A 21,734-nucleotide genomic window follows, 5' to 3' on the forward strand; every position below is an offset into this window, starting at 1 on the left:
ACATGTGAGTGAGGGCTTCATCTGATTCTGGTGCGGGATCACCCACAGCGACACCCACAGGCGCCCTAAAGCCTGAATTATGGTTCTGCGTTAAATCGACGCAGAGCCTACGCCGTAAGGACTGCGTTGGTGTAACGCGGAACCATAAATCAGCCTTAATAACTCTCAAAGCATCCGCCCCCAGAAAAGTACAAGAAATGAATGAATGAATGAATGAATGAATGAATGAATGAATGAATGAATGAATGAATGATTTTTTATTTCGAACATGTATAAAAATTAAGAAAATAAATAAATAAAAATAAACAGTAACAACTTCATATTCACATATGTTCAAAAAAAAGGAGTAGGAAGAAGTATACACTTTTTCCTGGTTCCTACCCCTTTATAACTCTATGAATTTAAATTGTTATTATTATATCTACACAATATCCATATAAATATAGTCTATTCATGGGTATCAGTCAGTTTTTTGTTGTGAGCGCCATCTTGAGGACCGACCGGGGACATTCGCGTCGCGATGTCTCACCTGATAACTCACCTAACTGCCGAAGAACAGCAACGGTATCTACAGAAAATTGACACTTTAGGTTTCCATCCGTATCTAGTCTAATAAATTACTGACTCCACTCCAGTCTGCCAAAAACCTGCCAAATATGTCGTTTGCGGACATATATATCTACCTGGTCCACAATCCTTCTCCATACACCGGCGAAGCTCTCAAAGCATTTAAAAGTACAGAAGCTTACCACTACTTCACATCAGGATGGGTTAAAGATGCAATACATTTCTGGACATCCAGTCCTTGATGTCCCTAAGACATGCCTGAAGTTTAACTAACGGTTCTGTTTCGTCCGGCTTCATAGACAAATAGCTGCGTATCATCAGCATAGCAATGAAAGTGTATGCCGTGATTCTGGATTATACTTCCCAATGGCTGCATGTATAAACTGAACAAGATTGGCCCTAGCACTGAACCCTGTGGAACACCATAACAGACCCTTGACCTCATGTACATGAACAAACTGGAACCTGTCAGATAGATATGATTTAAACCAACGTAGAGCTGTCCCTTTAATCCCAACAACATGCTCTAACCTGTGCAGTAAAAGGCTGATCTACAGTGTCAAAAGCAGCACCGAGGTCCAGTAAAACCAATATGGAAACTAATCCCTTATCTGTCATAAGAAGGTCATTAGTGACTCGAACCAGTGCTGTCTCTGTGCTATGATGCATTCTGAACCCTGACTGAAAGACTTCAAACAGATCATTTCTATACAAATAGTCACATAACTGGCTTGAAACTACCTTTTCTAAAATTTTAGATACAAATGGAAGGTTGGAAATTGGTCTTTAATTAGCTAAGGTGTCTGGGTCAAGAGAAGGTTTTTTTTAAGTAAAGGTTTAATTACTGCAACTTTGAAAACCTGTGGTACGTATCCTAAGTTTAGGGATAGGTTGATTTGGCCTAGTATTGTCGTACCAATAAGAGAAAAAACATTTTTGAATAGTCGAGTCGGTATGGGGTCTAACATACATGTGGTTGACTTAGCTCTATTAACGAGTGAGGTCAGCTCAGGGAGGTCTATAGGATCAAAACAGTCTAGAGTCAAGTCAGAGCCTAGGGAAGTCGCTAAAGCTGAAGAAACGCCCACAACCGGCTGGTTGATTTCTTCTCTAATTCTCGTGATTTTACTGTTAAAGAAGCTCATAAAGTCTTCACTACGGAGAGCTGCAGGAATGCACGGCTCAACAGAGTTGTGACTCTTTGTCAGCCTGGCTACAGTGCTGAACAGAAAACGTGGGTTACTTCTATTAGTTACTAATTACATTACAATAAAAACATTAGTGATCCAGTAATTTATTAAAGTGCAATCGTGTTTATAAATGCAATTATTTACTTTATAGGACATGTAAAGTTAATGTAATTTGTCATAATCGATATTTCTGAGCAAGTTACAGATGTGAACACTCCCTTTGAAAATCAAATTGATGTCAAGCTCAAACTGTATTTTCCCCATTAAGTGTATTTATTCTTCTCTTGACAAAAAAAACCGAATTATTCAACATTTACAAATTTACAATTGTTCATCATGGTTTTATTCATCAAGTATGCAACTGCAAAAAAGAAAAAACATTTTTTTTCCTAAGTTTAGTCAAAACAGTTGAAGCAGCGATTGATTGATTTGATCCCTCCAATGTCCCCTGAAGAGGCTCTTTTGAACCGACCCATCCAAAGCAAAAAAATACAAGAAAACAAATAAAGGTTAATAATTCACCAACCGCTGGATCTAGTGACAAAAACATTTAAGTATAAAATTAGCAAGAGGTGAAAAATCAAAGTTTGGTTCAGTAGAAAAAACCCCCCCCAAAAAACAGAAGCGTATACCAGGCAATTATGAACGCACCAAAATGCAATATGTGGCAGAATACATGTTGTAAATGAGGATGCATAAAAATTATTTGGATTTACAAAATAACTTTTCCTTGTTACAGACGATCCTTCGGAAGCCACAGCACAACATTTGTGATAAACAAATCAAATATAAACATTTCAGTGATAAAGTCAGAGTGAAATATGCACATGTGCCTAAAACATGGGATTTAAGCTGATAATGAGCAGCTTAAACTTTCAGGAGCACATGGAGATTGGTCATTGTCAGTCATACTTCAAAAGAAATAATGCAGGAATTAATCTTTGAATAATGACAATTAGCTGCACTGATTTCTAATTAGTATTAATGATGGTGATTAAAAAATGCACCAAAAGTGTAATTGAGTCATTTAGAAAGTATCTTAAAAGAAAAAAGAACAGTACGTTTTATGAAACAGTGTCCATGCGTAGGCTAATCTGGACAATATAAGCAGCCCGAAAATACAAACGTTATTAAAACGTCTGACACGTTCTGTCTGATCTTGAGGATGAAACAGGAACAGGAAGGTTTCAGCATTCAGCAGTTCCTCCACTTTCTGGTGCTGCATTCAGAAGACATCATTAACTTAATAAAGTATATTCCATTTACAGACCTCTGCAGGTGCAGTTAAGTTTAATTATGAAACTTTACCATTGTGGATTCACCTGTCATCTGCAGAAGTTTCCAATCTGCCTGCAACCTTTGTCTCAGTCTCTCTACAGCCTCCAAATCCTCTGAGAGTGAAGCCTCAAAATGCTCCAGAGGAGGAGCAGGGTCCCCGAGGAGGGTGGAGGCTGTAGGTATCACACATGCCTTATCATCCTCCTTAAAACAAATGAAAATAAACAAATAACAGTAAAGTAATTAATAATTGCAACTGAAAAAAACGAATAAAAGGACACTGAAACTTGCACCAGCCCTCTCACCTGCACCAGAACCAGCGTGTGTCCTTGTGCAAAGCTCTGCAGCATTCCTGTTAGCTGCTGCCACATACCATCACACACTCCACTCTCAGCTGTCCGAACCAGCAGGACAAGACTGGGGTTGTGTTCATACGCCAGAGGTAGAAGGAGACCAAACACGACCTGCAGGAAGCCTGCCGTGTCACTGCAACCCTGTGAGGAGACGCATAAATAAGCAGGAGCTTATAAATAAGCAGCATACATATCTGAGTTATGGATAATGTAAACAAACAATGATTGTATTGATTAAAGTTTGATGTCAGCCCTGTGATGTCCAATTTCAGCTGTGGCCCTCCACATACAAGCTACCGGTACTTAGAACAACTGACAATCACCGAACACTGAAAGAGCTGACAGAACCGAGGGGCACGTCAGTCTCCCCATATGGATGCAACTACCACGAACTGGCATCCATAAAGCTTATTACTGAAACTAAGAAAATCAAATTTCATCCATACCACCATGGAAGATATCAAGTAGTATTTCTTTTAACCTGTGATTTGTATTAGTGCAACAAACATACCTTTTTTAAACAAACAGGAACATAGTATTTACTCGTTTGTTCGTCTGTGTGTTCACTGCTGATCTGAACCACCAGCAAGTTCCTGAAAAAAATATATAGTTAACAAGATATTCAATCCTTCATTTAAATATCCACTTGTTACTGGATACAGAGAGACTTATTCTGATGATAAGTACCCGTCTTCGGTGAGGTGACTCGGTACCTTGCCTTTGCCGACGCACACGACTAAAAGCCTGGATAACGACAAATGGAGACAAATCAGACTTGATGCACACTCATTAAATGGAAGCATAAACTCAAGCTTCACCTGCATTTTTGAGGCTCATTGGAGAAAATCACATTTGAAAATATCATGAAATCATTTAGAAACATTTCTAATGGTATTAAGTGAAAAGTTGACATTTTTAGAGGGAGGCTCTTTCAATTTCGAGTTAGATAAAAATACTTTATAACCATGAAGCTACAGCATGGCAAAGAAATTGCAAAAAATGTGGCTTTCTGTTGTGTTAAGAATCTCTAAAGCTCACAAATTAATGTTTATTTGCTCTTTTAAGTGCAAAGACTTTCTTCTGCCAAGCAAAAAAAAAAATCATTACCCTCAGTCAAAGATCTTGTACATTACTAAAAAGAAATTGACAATATGACACAAAGTGGAGAGGTAAAACAAACTATTTTTATGGTAACGTGGATCTTTTTTTAAAAAGACTGGGCCTTGATGGAAGATGCGGTCGATACCTAGTTTAATGAGGTTTTAGCACTTAAGAAAAGGAAAATAAAACAAACCCTGAGTGGGGTCTTAGAGACATCAGATCTGGTCTTTTTTAAAGCAGGGTCGGGTCATTTCTGAGTGGTAGCTGTTTTCAACTCCTTTCCTTGGTTTATGTTGTTTTTTTAACTTTTAAGTGGTAATTGCAGGCTTTGTTAGTCATCTGCTTTCAAATCGTCGATATCTGACAGCTGTGCACTGAAGGTTCCAGGTTTCTTTTGTAGAAATTTAAAAGAGTAGATGGTGACTTTCGTTCAACTGCGGTATGTCTGCTGTAGCTCTCCCAGAGCACATATGACTCTTAGATTTGTTTTATTTTTCTGGGAAGTGCACGTTCATATCCGACTTCTGCAGTGGAATGTGAAAATGCCTCTTTAATGACAAATAAGCGTCCCAGTACAGTCGAGGCAGGATGTTTGCTAGGACTTAAACACGAGAGACCTTTTCCGAGTACAGGAATCTTTATAAGAGATTCTTGAACGCGACATTTGCTATTTAGGCTTGAAATGATCTACAAGACGAGAAAAATCTACCTTCTAATGCAACAAGCAAGCGTATATTTCAAAGTGTTCACTTATTTCTGTAGAAGTGGCGGACATTTCCGGCAGGATTATTTTTAGAAGCAGAGGACGCAGTGGGTGAGTTGTGATTAAATCTAATTTCTGTACCGTTTCCTGAAAGCAGCTGCTACATGGTGGACAACAAACATCATCGCCGTGGTGACGTCAGAAACCAGCGCCAAGCCGCTGCAGATCTACGAGGTAAAAACATGATATCGACCTTTATCTCACAACCGCATGTTAGAAAACTGAAATAAAAAGAATTTCAACACCATCCCAACAGATAAGAAACAGACGGTAATCCGGCTTGACCTCGTTGTTCTCCATTTTTTCGAGCAGTGTAATAAGGCCAGAAAAGGTCTGGAGGGCTACGTGTTCTTCTCCGTGCTTGAGAAAACTTTCCCTACAAGGAGAAAATATTAAATTCATTTTTTTAACGCATTTTTGAATAAAGAAGTGAAAAAATAAAGAAGTGAAAAAAATTATATAATAAAATAATTATAATTATAATATTATTATTATTAATTAATAATTAGATTATAATAATTGTATAATAATAAAAAAAAACACTACAAACAATAAAACTTCTGCAAATAGATGTTTCTCACTTGACTTTGCTGACTGTCAGCGGATCAAGAGCCGAGGCGTTGATGCGCTGGCATCTTTCCGGACAGGCCACATGGGAGGGAAGCAGCAAAGCGGCGCGAACAGGAGGCGACACACGCTTTGGAGGCTCAGGCCAAACCATTTCCTCCACGCACGCTTCTTTCTCCACTATTTCCGTCCTTTCCTCCTCCTTTTCTGCTAATTTGGCGCGCTTGGTGCTGATATCGAAGCTGGGTGGATCAGCTGCAGGCAGGCAGTCATTTTGTGACACGTTTAAAGGCTGATTAAACAATTAACATGAAGTAAACAAGTAAACAAACAGTAAACATTTTTTGACTGACATCTGAAAAAACTATGGCAACTGTGCTTTTCACAGATAAAACAATCAAATCAGTCAATCTAGGATGTGTGTATTTCTGGCTGAATTGTGTCATGAAGCAGAGTCTTTACTAGAAAAAAGTTTGGGAAAAAAATCTTCTCCCAACAATTTTCTTGTTTAAATAAATTGAAATAAAAGATAATTATCTACCTGCATGTTTGAAGCAGGACCAGTACTGTCTATGTACTGATCTGACACACTGAAGAGACTCAAGCGCACTGGAAAGGAGCGATAAAAGCTGCTGTGGTTATAAAACACACACACGAAAGATAAAGTTCGACTGTTGGCGATGCAAACCTTTCGCAGGGACCGCTGAGGTTTCCCAGCTGAGGCAGAGGATCTCCAAGCAAAGTCTGAACGGTCTGACACACGGACTGAGCGAGGGAAGTCAAGTTGTATCCTCCCTGGAAAGCATCGCAATTAACTTTTGTTTCTCTGTTTCAAAAGCTGCATCTCATATGCAGACAAACACATTCTCAGTCTGTTCATGTACATGTTACGGTTAATGTAGAAAAACGGCTATTTTGCAAAATAGCCGTTTTTCTACATTAACCTTAACATACATAAATCACATATGGAAATAATCCAATGCAAAACAAGAGAACAAAACTGTTAATCTCTCCGTGGAGGAAGAGCCACTGCAGTAGTTTCATATGGTTGATGTCCAGTGTTTGCTGCGTGAGCTAACCTCCAGAACAGCACACAGCTTTCCTCCCGCTAGGTTCCGAAGAAGATGAGTCAAGTGGGCAAAGATGTCTGGAGTAGCACACATTTCCCCCTAAAAAAACACAAATCAGTCTTTTATTTTCTGTCTCAGTGACAAAATATCTCACTAAACAGATATCAGGGGCAGTTTGCCCACCTCAAATGAAGTAATGCCTAATAAGACAATTCCACAGACAGAAGAAAATGCATGTGGGTAGTACACACCACAATGTCTGTCAAACTATACATCTGTCAATAAGTTGTGGAAACAGCAACACCTGTTGGCTAAAAGTAATATTAGTTGAAACACAAAACTTATCTGACTGCCAATTCCAATGTCATGCCATTGTCTGGTTTATTGTATTTTATTATTTAATAAACTGCCTACATCATCTTTTATAAGCACCCCATATGCGATATCCACGTTGGAACTGGTTACCGGGTCAGGAAACAACATGTGAGGCAGATGAGCTTCTCTACCAACGTGGAAAAAGTTGGAAAAAGAGCTCTGTTTTCAACAACAGCAGGAAGGTCAAAGGAGTGCGGGTGAAAGTGATTTCTTCCTGCTCTCGGTGAAGGCGGACGCTTCTTTTTCTACTCCTGCTCCCTCCTCTATCTGCGCTGCTGCTGCTCTCTGTCTTGTGCTGTCTTGGTCAATCTATTTGGTGCATCTCTCTGCATATCTTCTGAATTTTAAACCATGGATCCAGTCAGCTGGTCTCTCAAGGCAATTAACCAAATCAACTCGACGAGAAGACACGGCATTGGGGAGCTCTCTTGCCCCAACGGAACGTTTGCCGCCGGATACACGATGGACTCCTGGGAGACGTGGAGGGTCCTGTGTCTGCCCATACTGTCGGTCGAGGATGTCTACATAATTGGATTACTGATAACAGGATTTCTGCTTTTTGGAGTTGGCGGTTACCTGGCATATCGAGAAATTCGGCTGCGTGGCACGCGTGAAGGAATAGATCTTGCTCTCAACCATTTCAATCGCGAACTGGATGTGATTCTTGAACAGCTAGCTGGGTTGGAAAAGAAGTTGGAGAAGTTGGCAGCTCGGCTTAGTGGAAAATGACCACAAATTCGACGGTTTGGAGTCGCCATTCAGATGAACCAGAGAGACTTGAAGGCAGATAGAAAATTACTAGAGTCGCCCTGACCCAAAACAATTGTTGTTATCTGAATGGACTCCCCAGTCGCCGGCCTTGGGAGGCTGCCTATCTCAATTTCTCCTGGATGTTGTGCTGACAAGATCATTATGTTATTGTATTTTTTTTTTTTTTGTTCTCTCTGATGGCTGTATGGGAAAGAAATGTCATTGTGCCGCACGCTGGATGACAATAATAAATCTAAATTTGAATCTGAGTCTGCATTTCCTTTACACAGCTACGCTGCCCGGTAGTTTAGTAGCAGTTAGAGGTTGAAACAGATGCTCTGCTTTGTTATTCCTGAAGTTGTCAAAAAGATCTTATTGAAGCAATATCTTCTCGGACTTCAGCAAAGGATAAGGCATATTTCAAAGTGGAGGAGAAAGAGAAGAGCTTGTCTTCCTGTGTTTATGTCCCTGGCCACCGTTGCATTTTCAAGGACACCTGAGTCACACAAACAGGGAAAATCTGATCTGTCTGCGTAACGGTAGACACAAAAGCTCAGATTTGATTCATAAATGGTTTATCTCCAAACATGAAAGAAGTCAGAGGCTGAACTGCGAAAAATCCAATCTATGCACTTTATCTGCTCACAAGTTAACTGGTCATATCTAAATCAGTGCCATGTATATGATGCTACATAGGCTCAACATTCACAAAAAAAGAGAAATTAAACCAGCAAAAATTATAAATTGCATTTCATGTTTAGTAACTGTAAAATATATTTGATACCTCTGGATCACCGATGGCTGAGTCAAAGCCAGCACACACCAGGACCAAGTCAGGACAAAACTATGACAAAGAATCACATGGTCAGGAGTAAAAGTGTCTGATACGTCACCAAATGGGAGTTTTCCAAAGACGTCTTACTTCGTATGCAGCTGGCAGGAGGACGTGAAAGAAGACGGAAAGATAGTCACTGTTTTTCATTCCCACCTGAAATAGAACAACAAAGTTTCTCACGCAGACTTACACTCACACTGAACACAGATTTAAGATTTGGTCAGAATTACAATCACTTGGTAGCAATTCCAGCATTTAATGATGGAGTTATTATTTTACAGTGATCATCAACGAGAGATGACCAACATTTTCCAGAGTTGTCAAAACAAAAGTCTGAATGCACATTTTGTTCGGTGATCAGATTCAGCAAACAATTCAAAAAAAGAAAAAACTAATTTCAAATAAATTAAAACTTTTATACACTAAACACCTCGATATTGCTTTGTGTGTTAATATAAATTGAGAATAACAGAAAATAAAACATTAAAAAAAACAACAACATTTATTGTAAGAAAACTGAATTTATAGACATTGCACAGTCCAAACTACAGACATTTCTGAAATCTATGACAGTACAATTTCAAAATATGAAAAAAATAATTAAAATTGTAAGGTCAGCATTCTAATTGTAATGCATCCAAAACATATTTTAAAATGCGCTTGTGTATGTTAAATAACACACACCTCCAGCACAATCCATCACCCTACTGTATGCACCGCGTGGTCTAATTACACAAATGTGCAACCAAATGCCACCAGATGATTTTTAGAATAAAACAAACAAATGTCCCTCTGTTGCAAAAAAAAAGAAGGATGGGATTTATTTTAAGAGTTTTTCTACTCTTTTTCACAGAATTTGTCAGTTAAATACTTGTGCATCTTTTACATCATTTTTAATTACAATTACCATTAATTAGTGAGTGCAAATGTACAGAAGTAACTAACAATACATGTATTAATAGCTCAAATTGCATTGAAACTTTGTGTTTACTCACCTTGTTCCACGGTACATTTATGTTGAACCCGGTCCCGCTCCCTTTACCAACACTGTCACAGTCTGACTCTCTGAGGTTAGGCCAGAACTTCTGATGCTCGTAGCGGTGCCAAGAAAAGTAGAGGACGCTGGGAAGAGTGCAAAATTTAACATGACAAGCAACACCTATCAAAAACCTTAAAGAAGATATTTTATATTGTTTTATTAGTAGCTGACTTAATTTCTTGAAGTCCCTATTAAATGTTTGTGTCAAGTTTTGGCAAAAATGCAACACAGATACAGTACAAAAGTGCCCTTTTCGGCCTCATGTTTAGAATTATATCCATTGGTGGTTGAAAGGGGAAGATTTAGCACCTCAATTCTACTTGACCTCTCTATTCTTAGGATTGTGCCCCTTTTAGAATTGGTATGAAAGCTTTGTGCTACCCATGTCCATGGTACCGCATATGCAGCATGATGGGAAGCTGGAATGAGGAGGCTGTTTAATTGTTCTTTAATCTGTGCATGTGATGTCAGAGTATCTTGCAAGCCTCAATGGCTCAGTAAATGAAGAGTTTTCAGACATACCGGTAGGCTGCTTTGAGAATGCTTCCTTCAAAGACTCACCTGGAGTCATCTTCAAAGCAATACTGCACCCCTTGACCATGATGTATATCCCAGTCTACTATCAACACCCTGCAAAGACATGAAATATGCACATACAAGGGTGCTTTTAGAAACTGAACATCTGGAACAGTTACCAGGAAAGATTAAAAGTCAAACTACCTTTTGACTCCATATTTTTGCTTGGCATAATGAGCTGCTATGGCCACGTTGTTGAACACACAGAAACCGTTGGCAGCACTCTGCATACTGTGGTGTCCTGGCGGTCTGTTAACAGTGAAAGAGAATTAACATCTAATGATCATCCAGCTGTTTTTCACATATTGGTTGTCATTCAGCCTTCATGTCGTGTAATTAAGTTATAATTTTTTCATTTTGCAGTATATTTACAGTTAATTGTGACACGTGTTCTTCTACAACTATTTATGCAGAATAATGATATTATTCCTCTACGACAAAACAAAGCTAAACCCAAAATAGACCACATTAAGTATCAGAGCATCTGCTTTCTGGACTTTCTGGTCTCAGTGGTTTCAGCCTCACCTGACCAGAGCTATGCCGTTCCTCACCTTCCCCGTCATAACACTATCGACCAGTTGCAATGCGGACCCTGCAGCCAGTTTGGCACAGTGATAAATGTTCTGGGAGAGTAAACAGAAAAAGCAATGAAAGTGACCACCACAGCTTGAGTTTTGGTCCTTAATAGATGTCAAACACAGTGGAGTATGAGACTAACTGGGTGGAAGTAGACATCTCCATACTGCAGGGTAAACTCCTTCAGATCCTCCAGGGTCATGTAAGGAGTCTTTTTCACTGCCTCTAGGTATTCCACACTGTTATGTGCAGTAAAAGATATACAGGACTGTCTCAGAAAATTAGAATATTGTGATGAAGTTCTTTATTTTCTGTAATGCAATTAAAAAAACAAAAATGTCATACATTCTGGATTCATTACAAATCAACTGAAATATTGCAAGATTCCCAGAATATTCAAATTTTTTTAGATATGATATTTGAGTTTTCTTAAGCTGTAAGCCATGATCAGCAATACTAAAATAATAAAAGGCTTGCAATATTTCAGTTAATTTGTAATGAATCCAGAATGTACGTCATTTTTGTTTTTGTAATTGCATTACAGAAAATCACAATATTCTAATTTTCTGAGACAGTCCTGTACAGGTGAGTGATCTGTGATGTTCACTTTACTGTCATGTACAGAAGTATGAATCAGAAGAATTCAGAGAATTGTGGCACATCTGTGTAGTGAGAACAGGGCTGACCTGTGAACCCGCAGAATCTCTGCATCCGTGGCCTCACGAACTGGTACAGAGACGCAGCGATCAGCAAGCCCATTCCTGACCAAAGCCTCATAACTCGCCGTCAGACGCTCAGGTACCTCGATCTTACACGCTGGACTGGACAAAAAATACAATTACAAATAGTTTCTGCATTTGTATACAAGTTGATAAATGTTTTGATCCAGATTTTTATTGTAAAGATATTCATTAGTTTTCCTTCTTATTTTTACAATTCAAAAGCATTTTTCTATTTGAAGAATCTGCAAGAAATAAATAAATAAAATTAAACACATATAGCTACAGGGTACCGGTCCTGAAGTTAAATGTAAATAGATAAGAATGGATGTATGAATTAAAAGAAAAGAGACAAAAAAACAAAAAAGTAAAGTATCAATGACAAGCTGACCATAATAATTTAAGACTTTTTTTTTTTTTTTTTTTTTTTTAAACAATCAACTAAAACAAAATTCACAATCAAGGTTCAATGATCACATGATGGAATTTTTATGATCTGTCACTGATGAAGAGAGAAATCAAGGATGAAGCTCTTCCTGTAAGTGGCTAAAACTAGACGTTTTAAAATAAAAAACAAACAAACAAACACACAGACGAAATAGACTAAAAAGAAAGAAGGTTTTATTTAAAATCTTAAAATATAAGCCATGATTCATATCCATAAACGGTTTCCTGGAAAATCCTAACAAACATCAGTTCAATGACATGACAGGGATGCATTACAAGGATGGACAAGAAGATGTATGAGATTTATGGTGATTTATGGTGATTTCATTATATATTTCTGTTGTTCTGAACATTGCCCGTTTGACTATTACTATAATAAAGTTTTTTTTTTAAAGGATAGAAAAAGACTGGGTGCATCTTTCTAACTGACCCGGTCCGCAACATAAAACCTACTTTCAGTTCCTGCCACAATCAGTTTACAAATTGTTCAATAATTCGGGTACAATAATCATTACCTCAATGGCAGAATTCAGAAAATTAGTGCCATAAAATTTGTATTTTTCAAAACTCTATATAATAACATAACAACTCTTCATAAAATGTATCCAAAAACACTAGCATAAGGAACAGATGCGTGCAGATACTTTGACTGGAACCTTAACTTTAATGTTACGATCGTATTAATGTATCAGCAGCAAAAGACTGAAGTCGGATGAATGCAGCTGAAATGATGCAACCTGTAAGGCTAAATAAGTTGTTGCTCTTTAAATTCATTCAAATAAAATAGGCTAAGTTAGCTGCATGCTGCTAAAGGCTGATTTATGGTTCCGCGTTACACCAACGCAGAGCCTACGCCCGTAAGGTACGCGGCGACGCGCATCGTACGGTGCGCGTCGCCGCGTAACTTACGCCGTAGGCTACGCCGTTCCCTACGGCGTAGGCTCTGCGTCGATTTAAACCATAATTTAGGTTTAACACGTGTTTGTACTCACTCAACCCAGAGCAGCTTGTATTTGGTCATCTCCTCATCGTAAATCAGAGCTGTTCCCATCGTCGTCATGTCACAGGCAAGCAGAGTCTGTACTCCGATAAACACACAAAACTCTGCACTTGTTGGCTCTGACTGACTTTGATTTGGCCAGTGATAAATGTATAACAAAAGTAATCTATTCGCATGCAACTTATTTTTCTACGATTAACAGACTTCCACACACATTTGAAAAGCATGCAGATTTTTTTATTTTTTGCTTAATTTCCTCCTCCTCTCTTCACATTGGGTGGCAATAACAGTTTTATGTTCATAGACTGTCAAACACTTTAATGGTGCTTCTGCGCCATCTATTGGACAGAGTCGGTACTTCGAAGGGGAGACTCACCTGGTAGATTAGATACACCTTGTATCTAATATCCAGTACTCGAGTTGTAAAAAAAAAAAAAGTTCAGGGGGGATGGTGGATTTTATCATATGGGGACAGATAATTTGTGCTGAATACAAATAATATAATATATTACAAATAATAGCACTGACCAAAACACCTGCAGAAATACTGCAGGAATGACATAGCAGCAGTTAAATGCAGCCTTCTGTAAGATTTAAATATCCACTGGGCTTACATCAAATACATCAAAACACAACAATAAAAAACACTTTTCTGAACTTATCAATATGACTCTGTCCCTCACAGGATAAGTAAAATAGATCACTGCAAAAACTCAAAATCTTAACAAGAATAAATGTCTTATTTTAGTTAAAAAAAATCTCATTAGACTTAAAACAAGACTCATCACTGGAAAAAACAACAATTTTCACTTGTTTCAAGTAGATTTTCACTTAAAATAAGTTGAAAAATCTGCCAGTGGAACAAGATTTTTTTGCTTGTAATAAGAAGATAAATCTTGTCTTGGCAGATTTTTCTACTTATTTCAAGTCAAAATTTACTTGAACAGATGAAGACTGTAAATGTTGAAATAGCAGTAAAACCACATTAATTGATGAAATGACATAAGGGATGGAAAGGAGGGATGGCAGTTTTACTGGGGGGTGATTTTGACCGTTTTTATTTCAGGAGGGATGCCATCCCCCCTCATCCCCCCTCAACTCGAGTACCGCTAATATCGATAAAAAATAATCAGTCCACAACAATAAAATATGAGAATAATAAAAACATTACAAGAAATAGATAAATAAATAAAACAAATACCTGTAAAAAAATGTTAAACAGAATAAAATATAAAATTTGAAGCCAGACCAAAGAGATGAGTTTTTAGTCTACGTTTAAAAATGTCCACATTTCCAGCTCCTCTCAGATCCTCCGGCAGGCTGTTCCACAGTTTTGGAGCATCGTGGCTAAAAGCAGCATCACCAAATGTTTTAGTTCTACTCTGTGGAACAGCTAAAAAGGAAGAGCCAGAGGATCTGAGGGGCCTTCCTGGTTCATAGAATAAAAACATACAAAATATACTCTGGTGCAAGCCCATGTAGCGCTTTATAAACTAATAAAATAACTTTAAAATCAACACAAAAACTAATAGGTAGCCAGTGTAAGGATTTTAAAATGGGCCTAATGTTTGCTCTCCTTCTGGTCTGAGTCAGAACTCGCGCTGCAGCGTTTTGAACCAGTAGCAGCTGATTGATGGTATTCTTGGGTAGACCAGTAAGAAGAGCATTACAGTCGTCTATCCTGCTTGTTATGAAGGCGTGCATCAGTCTCTCGTTGTGGCTCAGAGAGAGAAATGGCCTCACCTTAGACATATTTTTTAAATGATAAAATGCTGTTTTTGTGACACAGCGTACATGTGATTTGAAATTAAAATCAGAGTCAAATATGACTCCTAGATTTCTTGCCTCTTTGCTCGGGTTTACTCCATATATATTTAGTTTAGAGGCCAGTTTCTCTCTCTGGGCTTTTGAACCGACGATCAGTACTTCAGTCTTGTCCTGGTTTAGCTGTAAAAAAGTCTGTGACATCCAGGCCTTAATATCTAAAATACAGTTAAAAAGTGAGTCAATAGGCCTAGTGTCATACAGAACTACCTTAATTCTTCGTGGTATAGATTGGTGTTACTTCCACAGAGTTGTTGGTTTGTGTGTCATGTGTCATGTGTGCACTTTTACGGAGCTGCTGCCTAATCTCATTGTACCAGTATAATGATAATAAAGGCTTTCTATTTCTATTCTATTTCTATTTATGGTCCATATTGAAATGCTGCAGGTTTGTCAGCTGGAACTCAATGATGCAAATGTTGTCTTCCGTCACATCCTTGAATGTGCTCTTGGACTGAGAACTGGTGACTATTGAGGCCATTGGACTACACTGAACTGTCATGTTGAGTTTATTGAAGACTGGAACACTGTGGTCATAAAGCAGTGGACATGGTCAGTAATTACTCAGTTAGGCTGAGTATTGTTTTAAAATTTAAATGATGCCAAATTGGTACAGACAGCCCCAAAATGTGCCAAGAAAATATCCCCAACACCATTACACCACCACTAGCTGTGAATCATAAGCTCGGTTCCCTGTTTTTAGAAATGGCACCTGTCTGCTGTACTGGTGTGTTTTTTTGCTGCTGTAACTCATCCGCTTACAGTTCAATGCATTGTGCATTAAGAGATGGTGTTCTGCCTTCTGCCTTTCTATAATTTTAAATCAGTCCGATCATTCTCCTCTGACATCAACGAGCCATTTTCATTCAGATATCTGCTGCTTATTTAATTTTTTTGTTTTTGTTTTTTTCAGATCGGTCTCTGTTGTCTCTGATGGAAGTACATAAAAATCTGAGTAGATCATCAGTTACACAAATACTCAAACCAGCCTTTCCGGCATCAACAACTATGCCACAGTCAAGGTCCCCCTAAATCCCCTTTATTCCCTATTTTGCTGGTCAATTTGAATTTCAGTGAATCTTCTTGACCATTTCTACATGCATAAATGTATTGAGTTGCTGCCAATGCACTGGCTGATCAGCTATTTGTGTTAATAACCAATTGACCACATGTACCCAATAAATTGGCCTGTGAAAGTAATATATCATGCTGAATACAGCTGCCCTGCTACTAACCAGAAAATGTCATATTAGGCAGTCTCTTTCTGTGGTGTCCTTATGACCTTGCTAAAGCAATCATTGCTGATTTGCCCAAATGTTGTTTTCCCATTTGTATGTTTTTATTTTTTACTATTGTTTTATCACGTGCATTGTTTTTATCAAATGCTGAATGATGGGTTTGTTAGTTTATTCTACTCACTTATGCACCAACAAATAAAATCCCTCCATAATGAAGATTATAGTGCAGGCTTTTGTGTTAATTATTTCAGAGGCATTAAGGCAACTTTATGGGGACTTTATACAGGAGACTTTATGCTGGTGTCTGAGTTGATATTAAACTTTGTTCTCTTATAACACGTATTTGTAATCATTGGTCTACAGTTATTGATTCAAATGTGACAAATAATTAAGACCAAGGCAGTCAGTTCAGCAACATTACAAGCTTCCTCTCTTTTTTGAGGCAGCTTAAACATAATACGTCTTGTTGAGTTCTTTGATAGGGTGGCTGTATGAAAAGTCATTTAAAACAAAAGGGAAAAAAAGGTTAAAAAGGAAAAAACTCGTGAGACTAAGTTTTTTTTAATATTTAATAAAAAATGGGAAATAAGTGGTACAGAAATAACACTAAATGCTGTATATCGTATTACATAAGAAGCTCTGATCTGACCACAGTTCATCCCAGGATGGGGTCTTTTAGGAAGCAAATAAATATTTCCTGTGGGAAATGCAGCCATTGGAAACAGAAACAGGAAATATACAATTTGTCCGTGTACATTTGATAAAGATGTTTACTGTAAAAATATTGACCTACTGACTAAGAGCGTTGTTGCTCTGCTGGAAAATGTCACATCCAACTTCGTTTTATTGTTAATTAACATCCTAAATCCATGACTTGGCTCCTTAAAAATGAAATTACAACAGATTGAGTTACATGATTTGATTTTACAAGGCCTCTTCCTCAACCAGCTTGGCATCCACCTCCCGAACCCTTTCCCACTGGTCTGCATCATCTGTCCGATCGGCCGTTTCCTCCTGCGTCCTCGTGGGAAAAGTGGAGCTCTTTTCCTCTCTCTCCTCTTCTCCTGCATCCTTCTTTCCCTCTTTTCTCTTTGCTCCTTCTCTTCTCCTCATGCACCCGACAAGGAGAGCTCCTCTGCATCTCTTCCTGAACGACGGGTCGCAGGTGGCGTAGAGGAGAGGGTTCAGGCAGGAGTTGAGGTACGCTAGACAGGTGACGTAAGGCTGAGCAGCCAGCAGCGTCTGGTCTAAAGAGCAGGAATATGGAATGTATCCAAATTCCAGCAGCATAGACACGGTTTTATTAACATGCAGAGGGAGCCAGCACAGGAAAAATGCCATCACTAACGTCACAATCACCCTGAGGAGTCTCCTCTGGCGCTTGCGGTCGGGACGAGGGCCCCTTCCAAAATGTCTGCTGAGCAGGTGGGCCAGTGAACAGTAGCAGACCAGCAAGATGACAAGAGGAAGCAGAAAGCCAATAAGAGTTGATTTTAGACTCAGGGCAGCAGCCCACCACATCTCCACCTTCTCCTTTTCAGTCTCCTCCAGGTCTGCTCTGATGAACATGGAGTAATCCATCTGGCAGGAGAGGAGGATAGCTCTGGAGTCAGCCGTTTCAAGCTGCCAATCGTTGTCAAAGTCAGGGTCGAGCTCGAGCTCTCTGACAGAGCGTAGCAGCAACCCGGGAAGAGCCAGGACTCCCGCCACAACCCACACTCCTCCAAGAATCCACAAGGCCCTGCTGGGACACCTCTGTGGAGGATGAGGATGGCTGGAGTGCCGGCGTCCGGTCAGAACCCAGTAACGCTCCAGACTGAGCATGCTCAGGCTGAATACGCTGGCGTACATGTTGAGAGCTGTCAGGAAGCTGCTGATTTGGCAAAGGGGTTGCCCGAAAGGCCAGTGGTAGCCCATGGCCGTGTAAACGGCCCAGAGGGGCAGAGTCACAAGGAAGCAGAGGTCAGCCAAAGCTAAACTGGCTATTAGAGAGTCTGTCAGTGAGCGAGAGGGCTGGGGGATGGAGGGAGGGCAAGAGGAGGAATAAGAAGAAGGTCTGTTGCTTTGTCCTGAGGAGTCTCTACAGTTTGTTTTGCTCTTAAGAGTAAAAGAGATACAGTGAGCCCTGCTGACCTTGTTACACCTCTGTGGACTAGTTCTGAAAGCGCAGCAGAGCTGTCCAACTCCTGTTTTCTGTTTGTTCCTGGTCTCAGTCCTCCTCCGGTCCGCTCGGTCCAGATAGGCCCAGAGCACCAAGCTGTTGCCGAGGCAACCAATCAGGAAGGCCAGCAGGTAGACAGAGGGGACGATGAAAAGGGACGGGGACCATTCACTGTAGTCGCAGAGGAGAGGGGGAGTAGGAGAAGGGGAGGGGTACACATCTGCGTCGGACATCTCTCAGTTTGTCCGTACGTTTCTATAGAAAAAGATTTTCCATTGCAGTTCACTGGGGCCTGAACTTAAACGTCATCAACATCGTCGAGAAGTGGTAACGCCAAACTCTTGCAACACCTGTTTCAGATTCAGAAGTGGTCCAAATTCCAGATTTGCATCCGTCTCAGTTCACTTTTACTTCATTTTTGTGTTATCCGGGAAAACCTGAAATGAGGTGAAACACAAAGAGAGTCTGTGAGAACCAGTCTTCAGTACACGTCAAAGTTCAACTACAGCTTTGCTAATTCATGCTCTGCCCTTTATGTTGTGCACATCTGTCTCAAAGATGGTAAAAAGGAGAAATGAGTGTAACTGTAACTGTAAACTTTGATTAAATCAGGGGTGTCAAACTCATTTTGCTTGGCGGGCCGGATTTGACCAATTTTTTTTTCGCGGGTCGCACGCTCAAAATAACAAAAACGGTGCGTACAATCTTTTTCTCTAATTCTTTTTTTTTTTACTATTGTTATCTAATCCAATATCAGTTTAGTTAATTTTAAAGGAAATATGCACTTTGTTTACACTCTAATTATGTAAAATATATTTCTTCAGGATCTTTTCTTGAAATTTCTCTTTTTTTTCAAATTATGTAAGATACTTTTAATATCATTTTATAAAGATAAACAGAAACAAGTAGGCTATGTTTTTTTTATATTTCGCTTTTTTATAGGAAATTTTTAATTAAGTTTCCTATAAAAAAGGAAAGCAAAATCTTTCTTATTACATCAGAGAGTGTTTCTTTGTGATCTAGAGATTTTTCCAGTACAATTAAGTGTATTTATTTTTAAAAATTGGCGCGGATATTTACGCCAGTGTGCCGAAAAAGTCAGCACTTCTCTTTTAACTGTTTTATTTTGTCACTATCCTCGTATTCAAAACTGAAATTCTCTGAATAAATATCTTCTATCATCTTTTTTAGCAGTGATATTTTTCCTGCGAAAATATATAATATTAGTCAGTTAATAAAAATAAACGACCATCTACAAAGAAATAAAATCGGCAAATGCATTCTAGAAAACTAAAAAAATTCTTTGTGGAATAACAATGGATTTGTAGAAGAAATATATTATCGGATATGCTGCGATTCATGGCAATTATTTATGCCTTCCTTTTTAGTAAATTAACATTTCGTTTTTTTGCGTTGGAAACTTCTCGCGGGCCGCATGAAAATCTCTCTCGGGCCGCATGTGGCCCACGGGCCCCACATTTGACACCCCTGGATTAAATCCTCCCACCAGATGGCATGTTTTGTAAATAAATGTTGCATCCTGTCGTGTCAAATGGAGTTAGACCTGAGAGGGATCCTAAATGAAGCTCTCAGATGGCACTTACCTCGGGTAATTTCATCAGCTTGGACAAATCCGTTCACCGAGGAGCAAAAATCAGCCTCCGTCCTCCAATGGTTCTCACTCAACTCTCTCTAGGGAAGTTCTCTCTTCTGCCTCTTCCTCTTGAGTCTGAATATATATGTCAGTGTCCCCTCCACAGACACGCATAAAAGTTGATAGAAACTCAGAGCCCTCCTTTTTTTCTCGTTCTAAAACCAGACCACCCCAGCAGCGACCTGCAAACATCAACCCCCCCCTCAATTCAAATACAAACACCTCTCCAGAGACACAGTATGCCCCTCCCCTGACCAGGACAAACACATCCCATACAAACAGACACACAAACAAGGCCCTCCATCCTGAAGCTGCACTTGCAGACACACAGATACATCAAAATGCATCTGCAGTATACAAATATGTGCAGAAACAAGTAAACAATCTTTGTCCTCAATGCGTCACATATATCAAACACAGTATATAACTGTAGACCATTTTGTAACAGGCCATGAAGAGGACAAACAACGACTAACAGCACTAATATTGACATAAAGCACAGCTTTAGAGTGGAGGTCTTTTTCATTGTACTGAAAAGGCTTGTGAACAACAAGGTGAAGAGTTCTGATCAGTAACTGAAGCTCATCATACATCTGTTTTATCGCCTCCTGCAGCAAAAAAACAACAACAAAATATTCAATGCAGTTATAATTGTGAGTTATTTCAAATGCTGTTTTTGAGATCTACAGTACTTAGACTATCTGGTCAAATTTGCAGAAATTAAAAAAGTAAAGTGGGCTATTAAGTTTTTGGTGGGGGAATTATTTTATTTGCTTTTAATCCATAAGTTTGATGAGAGTGTAAGTACAATCTTTTCTCTGTCCATCCAATCACCCGGTCTGACAAAACCCTAAACTAAATTTTCCAAATGGCTTGCAAAATAACAAAAAAGTCTCATAGTAAAGATACATGTGCAACACCTTGAAAACCTGTGTAATATTTTATCAACAGCGTGACTAGTCGGTGGCCAGAAGCAAATATGATTGCAAGTGCTAACTTTCCAGTTCGCTAGGTAATTGATGTAAGGTAGGACTGGAAGAGTTCCAGCCGGCTTTCAGTCCTGTTCCTTCCCATTTTCAAGATGGTAGTACAAGGAAAGATAGGGTTCAAAGCCACTCTTCAGAAAGTATGGACGAAACCATGGACAGTTTGTTCTTTAATTATATAGTATGTGTAATCAAAACCTTATTGCTGTTTTATTGTTCAATTGCAAAATGCTACACAGGATCTGAACTATGCACTGGCTAACCTCTAAACTGGTCAAATGATTGAGTTTTATCCGGCACTCGTCTGCTGCAGGAAATCATTGCACCCAGTGGTGCTTCTTCAAAATTTGCCAGATTCTTATTTTTAATGCATCCCATTTTACATAGATACAGTATATCTACACAAGATTAATATATAAGTCACAACGTATAAACAAGAACATTTTGTTGTTATTAGGAAGAGTATGTTGCCATTAAGGCTACGACTAGCAGCCCACTTCTAGCGACTATGCTTAGCTTGGCAATTGGACCCACAGAGAAGAGAATAGCGTTTACCTTCTCATCAAACTCTGGGATTTGTGGAGATTAAAAGTCATATATGTGTGTGAAAACATAACCAATTTAAGTTGTGTGTTTTTACTTTACAGGTAATTACTAATGCATTA

The 21,734-nt window shown here is 39.0% G+C and overlaps 2 protein-coding genes across 2 annotated transcripts; both read right to left on the reverse strand.

Annotated features, from left to right (window-relative positions):
- Positions 1-2,717: 2,717 nt before the first annotated feature.
- hdac10 (histone deacetylase 10) lies at positions 2,718-13,473 on the reverse strand. The gene is made up of 20 exons (XM_061722493.1): positions 13,199-13,473; positions 11,727-11,861; positions 11,183-11,279; positions 10,990-11,087; positions 10,609-10,713; positions 10,450-10,518; positions 9,845-9,971; positions 8,937-9,002; positions 8,799-8,858; positions 6,899-6,988; positions 6,508-6,614; positions 6,361-6,428; positions 5,834-6,074; positions 5,538-5,628; positions 5,334-5,419; positions 4,076-4,132; positions 3,900-3,981; positions 3,341-3,529; positions 3,080-3,239; positions 2,718-2,976 (listed from the first exon to the last, which is right to left on the reverse strand). The coding sequence occupies exons 1-20, from the start codon at positions 13,264-13,266 to the stop codon at positions 2,945-2,947; spliced, it is 2,028 nt and encodes a 675-aa protein (XP_061578477.1). The 5' UTR covers positions 13,267-13,473; the 3' UTR covers positions 2,718-2,944.
- Positions 13,474-16,981: 3,508 nt separating this feature from the next.
- Positions 16,982-20,139, reverse strand: aplnr2 (apelin receptor 2). Its single transcript, XM_061722494.1, has 2 exons — positions 20,034-20,139; positions 16,982-18,866 (listed from the first exon to the last, which is right to left on the reverse strand). Exon 2 carries the CDS (start codon positions 18,660-18,662, stop codon positions 17,193-17,195), a length of 1,470 nt encoding a protein of 489 aa, XP_061578478.1. The 5' UTR covers positions 18,663-18,866; positions 20,034-20,139; the 3' UTR covers positions 16,982-17,192.
- Positions 20,140-21,734: the final 1,595 nt, after the last annotated feature.

This window comes from Cololabis saira, chromosome 5, assembly GCF_033807715.1.
Source record: "Cololabis saira isolate AMF1-May2022 chromosome 5, fColSai1.1, whole genome shotgun sequence".
NCBI lineage: Eukaryota > Metazoa > Chordata > Actinopteri > Beloniformes > Belonidae > Cololabis > Cololabis saira.

Bases quoted from the DNA above. Each gene is read 5' to 3' on its own strand.
- hdac10 (XM_061722493.1), bottom strand. From the start codon at position 13,266: ATGACGACGATGGGAACAGCTCTGATTTACGATGAGGAGATGACCAAA. The intron at 11,280-11,726 runs GTCAGCCCTGTT...TGCACATAACAG, and splicing joins GAGATTCTGCGGGTTCACAG to TGTGGAATACCTAGAGGCAG. The intron at 2,977-3,079 runs GTGAATCCACAA...TTCTGAATGCAG, and splicing joins GAAACTTCTGCAGATGACAG to CACCAGAAAGTGGAGGAACT.
- aplnr2 (XM_061722494.1), bottom strand. From the start codon at position 18,662: ATGTCCGACGCAGATGTGTACCCCTCCCCTTCTCCTACTCCCCCTCTC.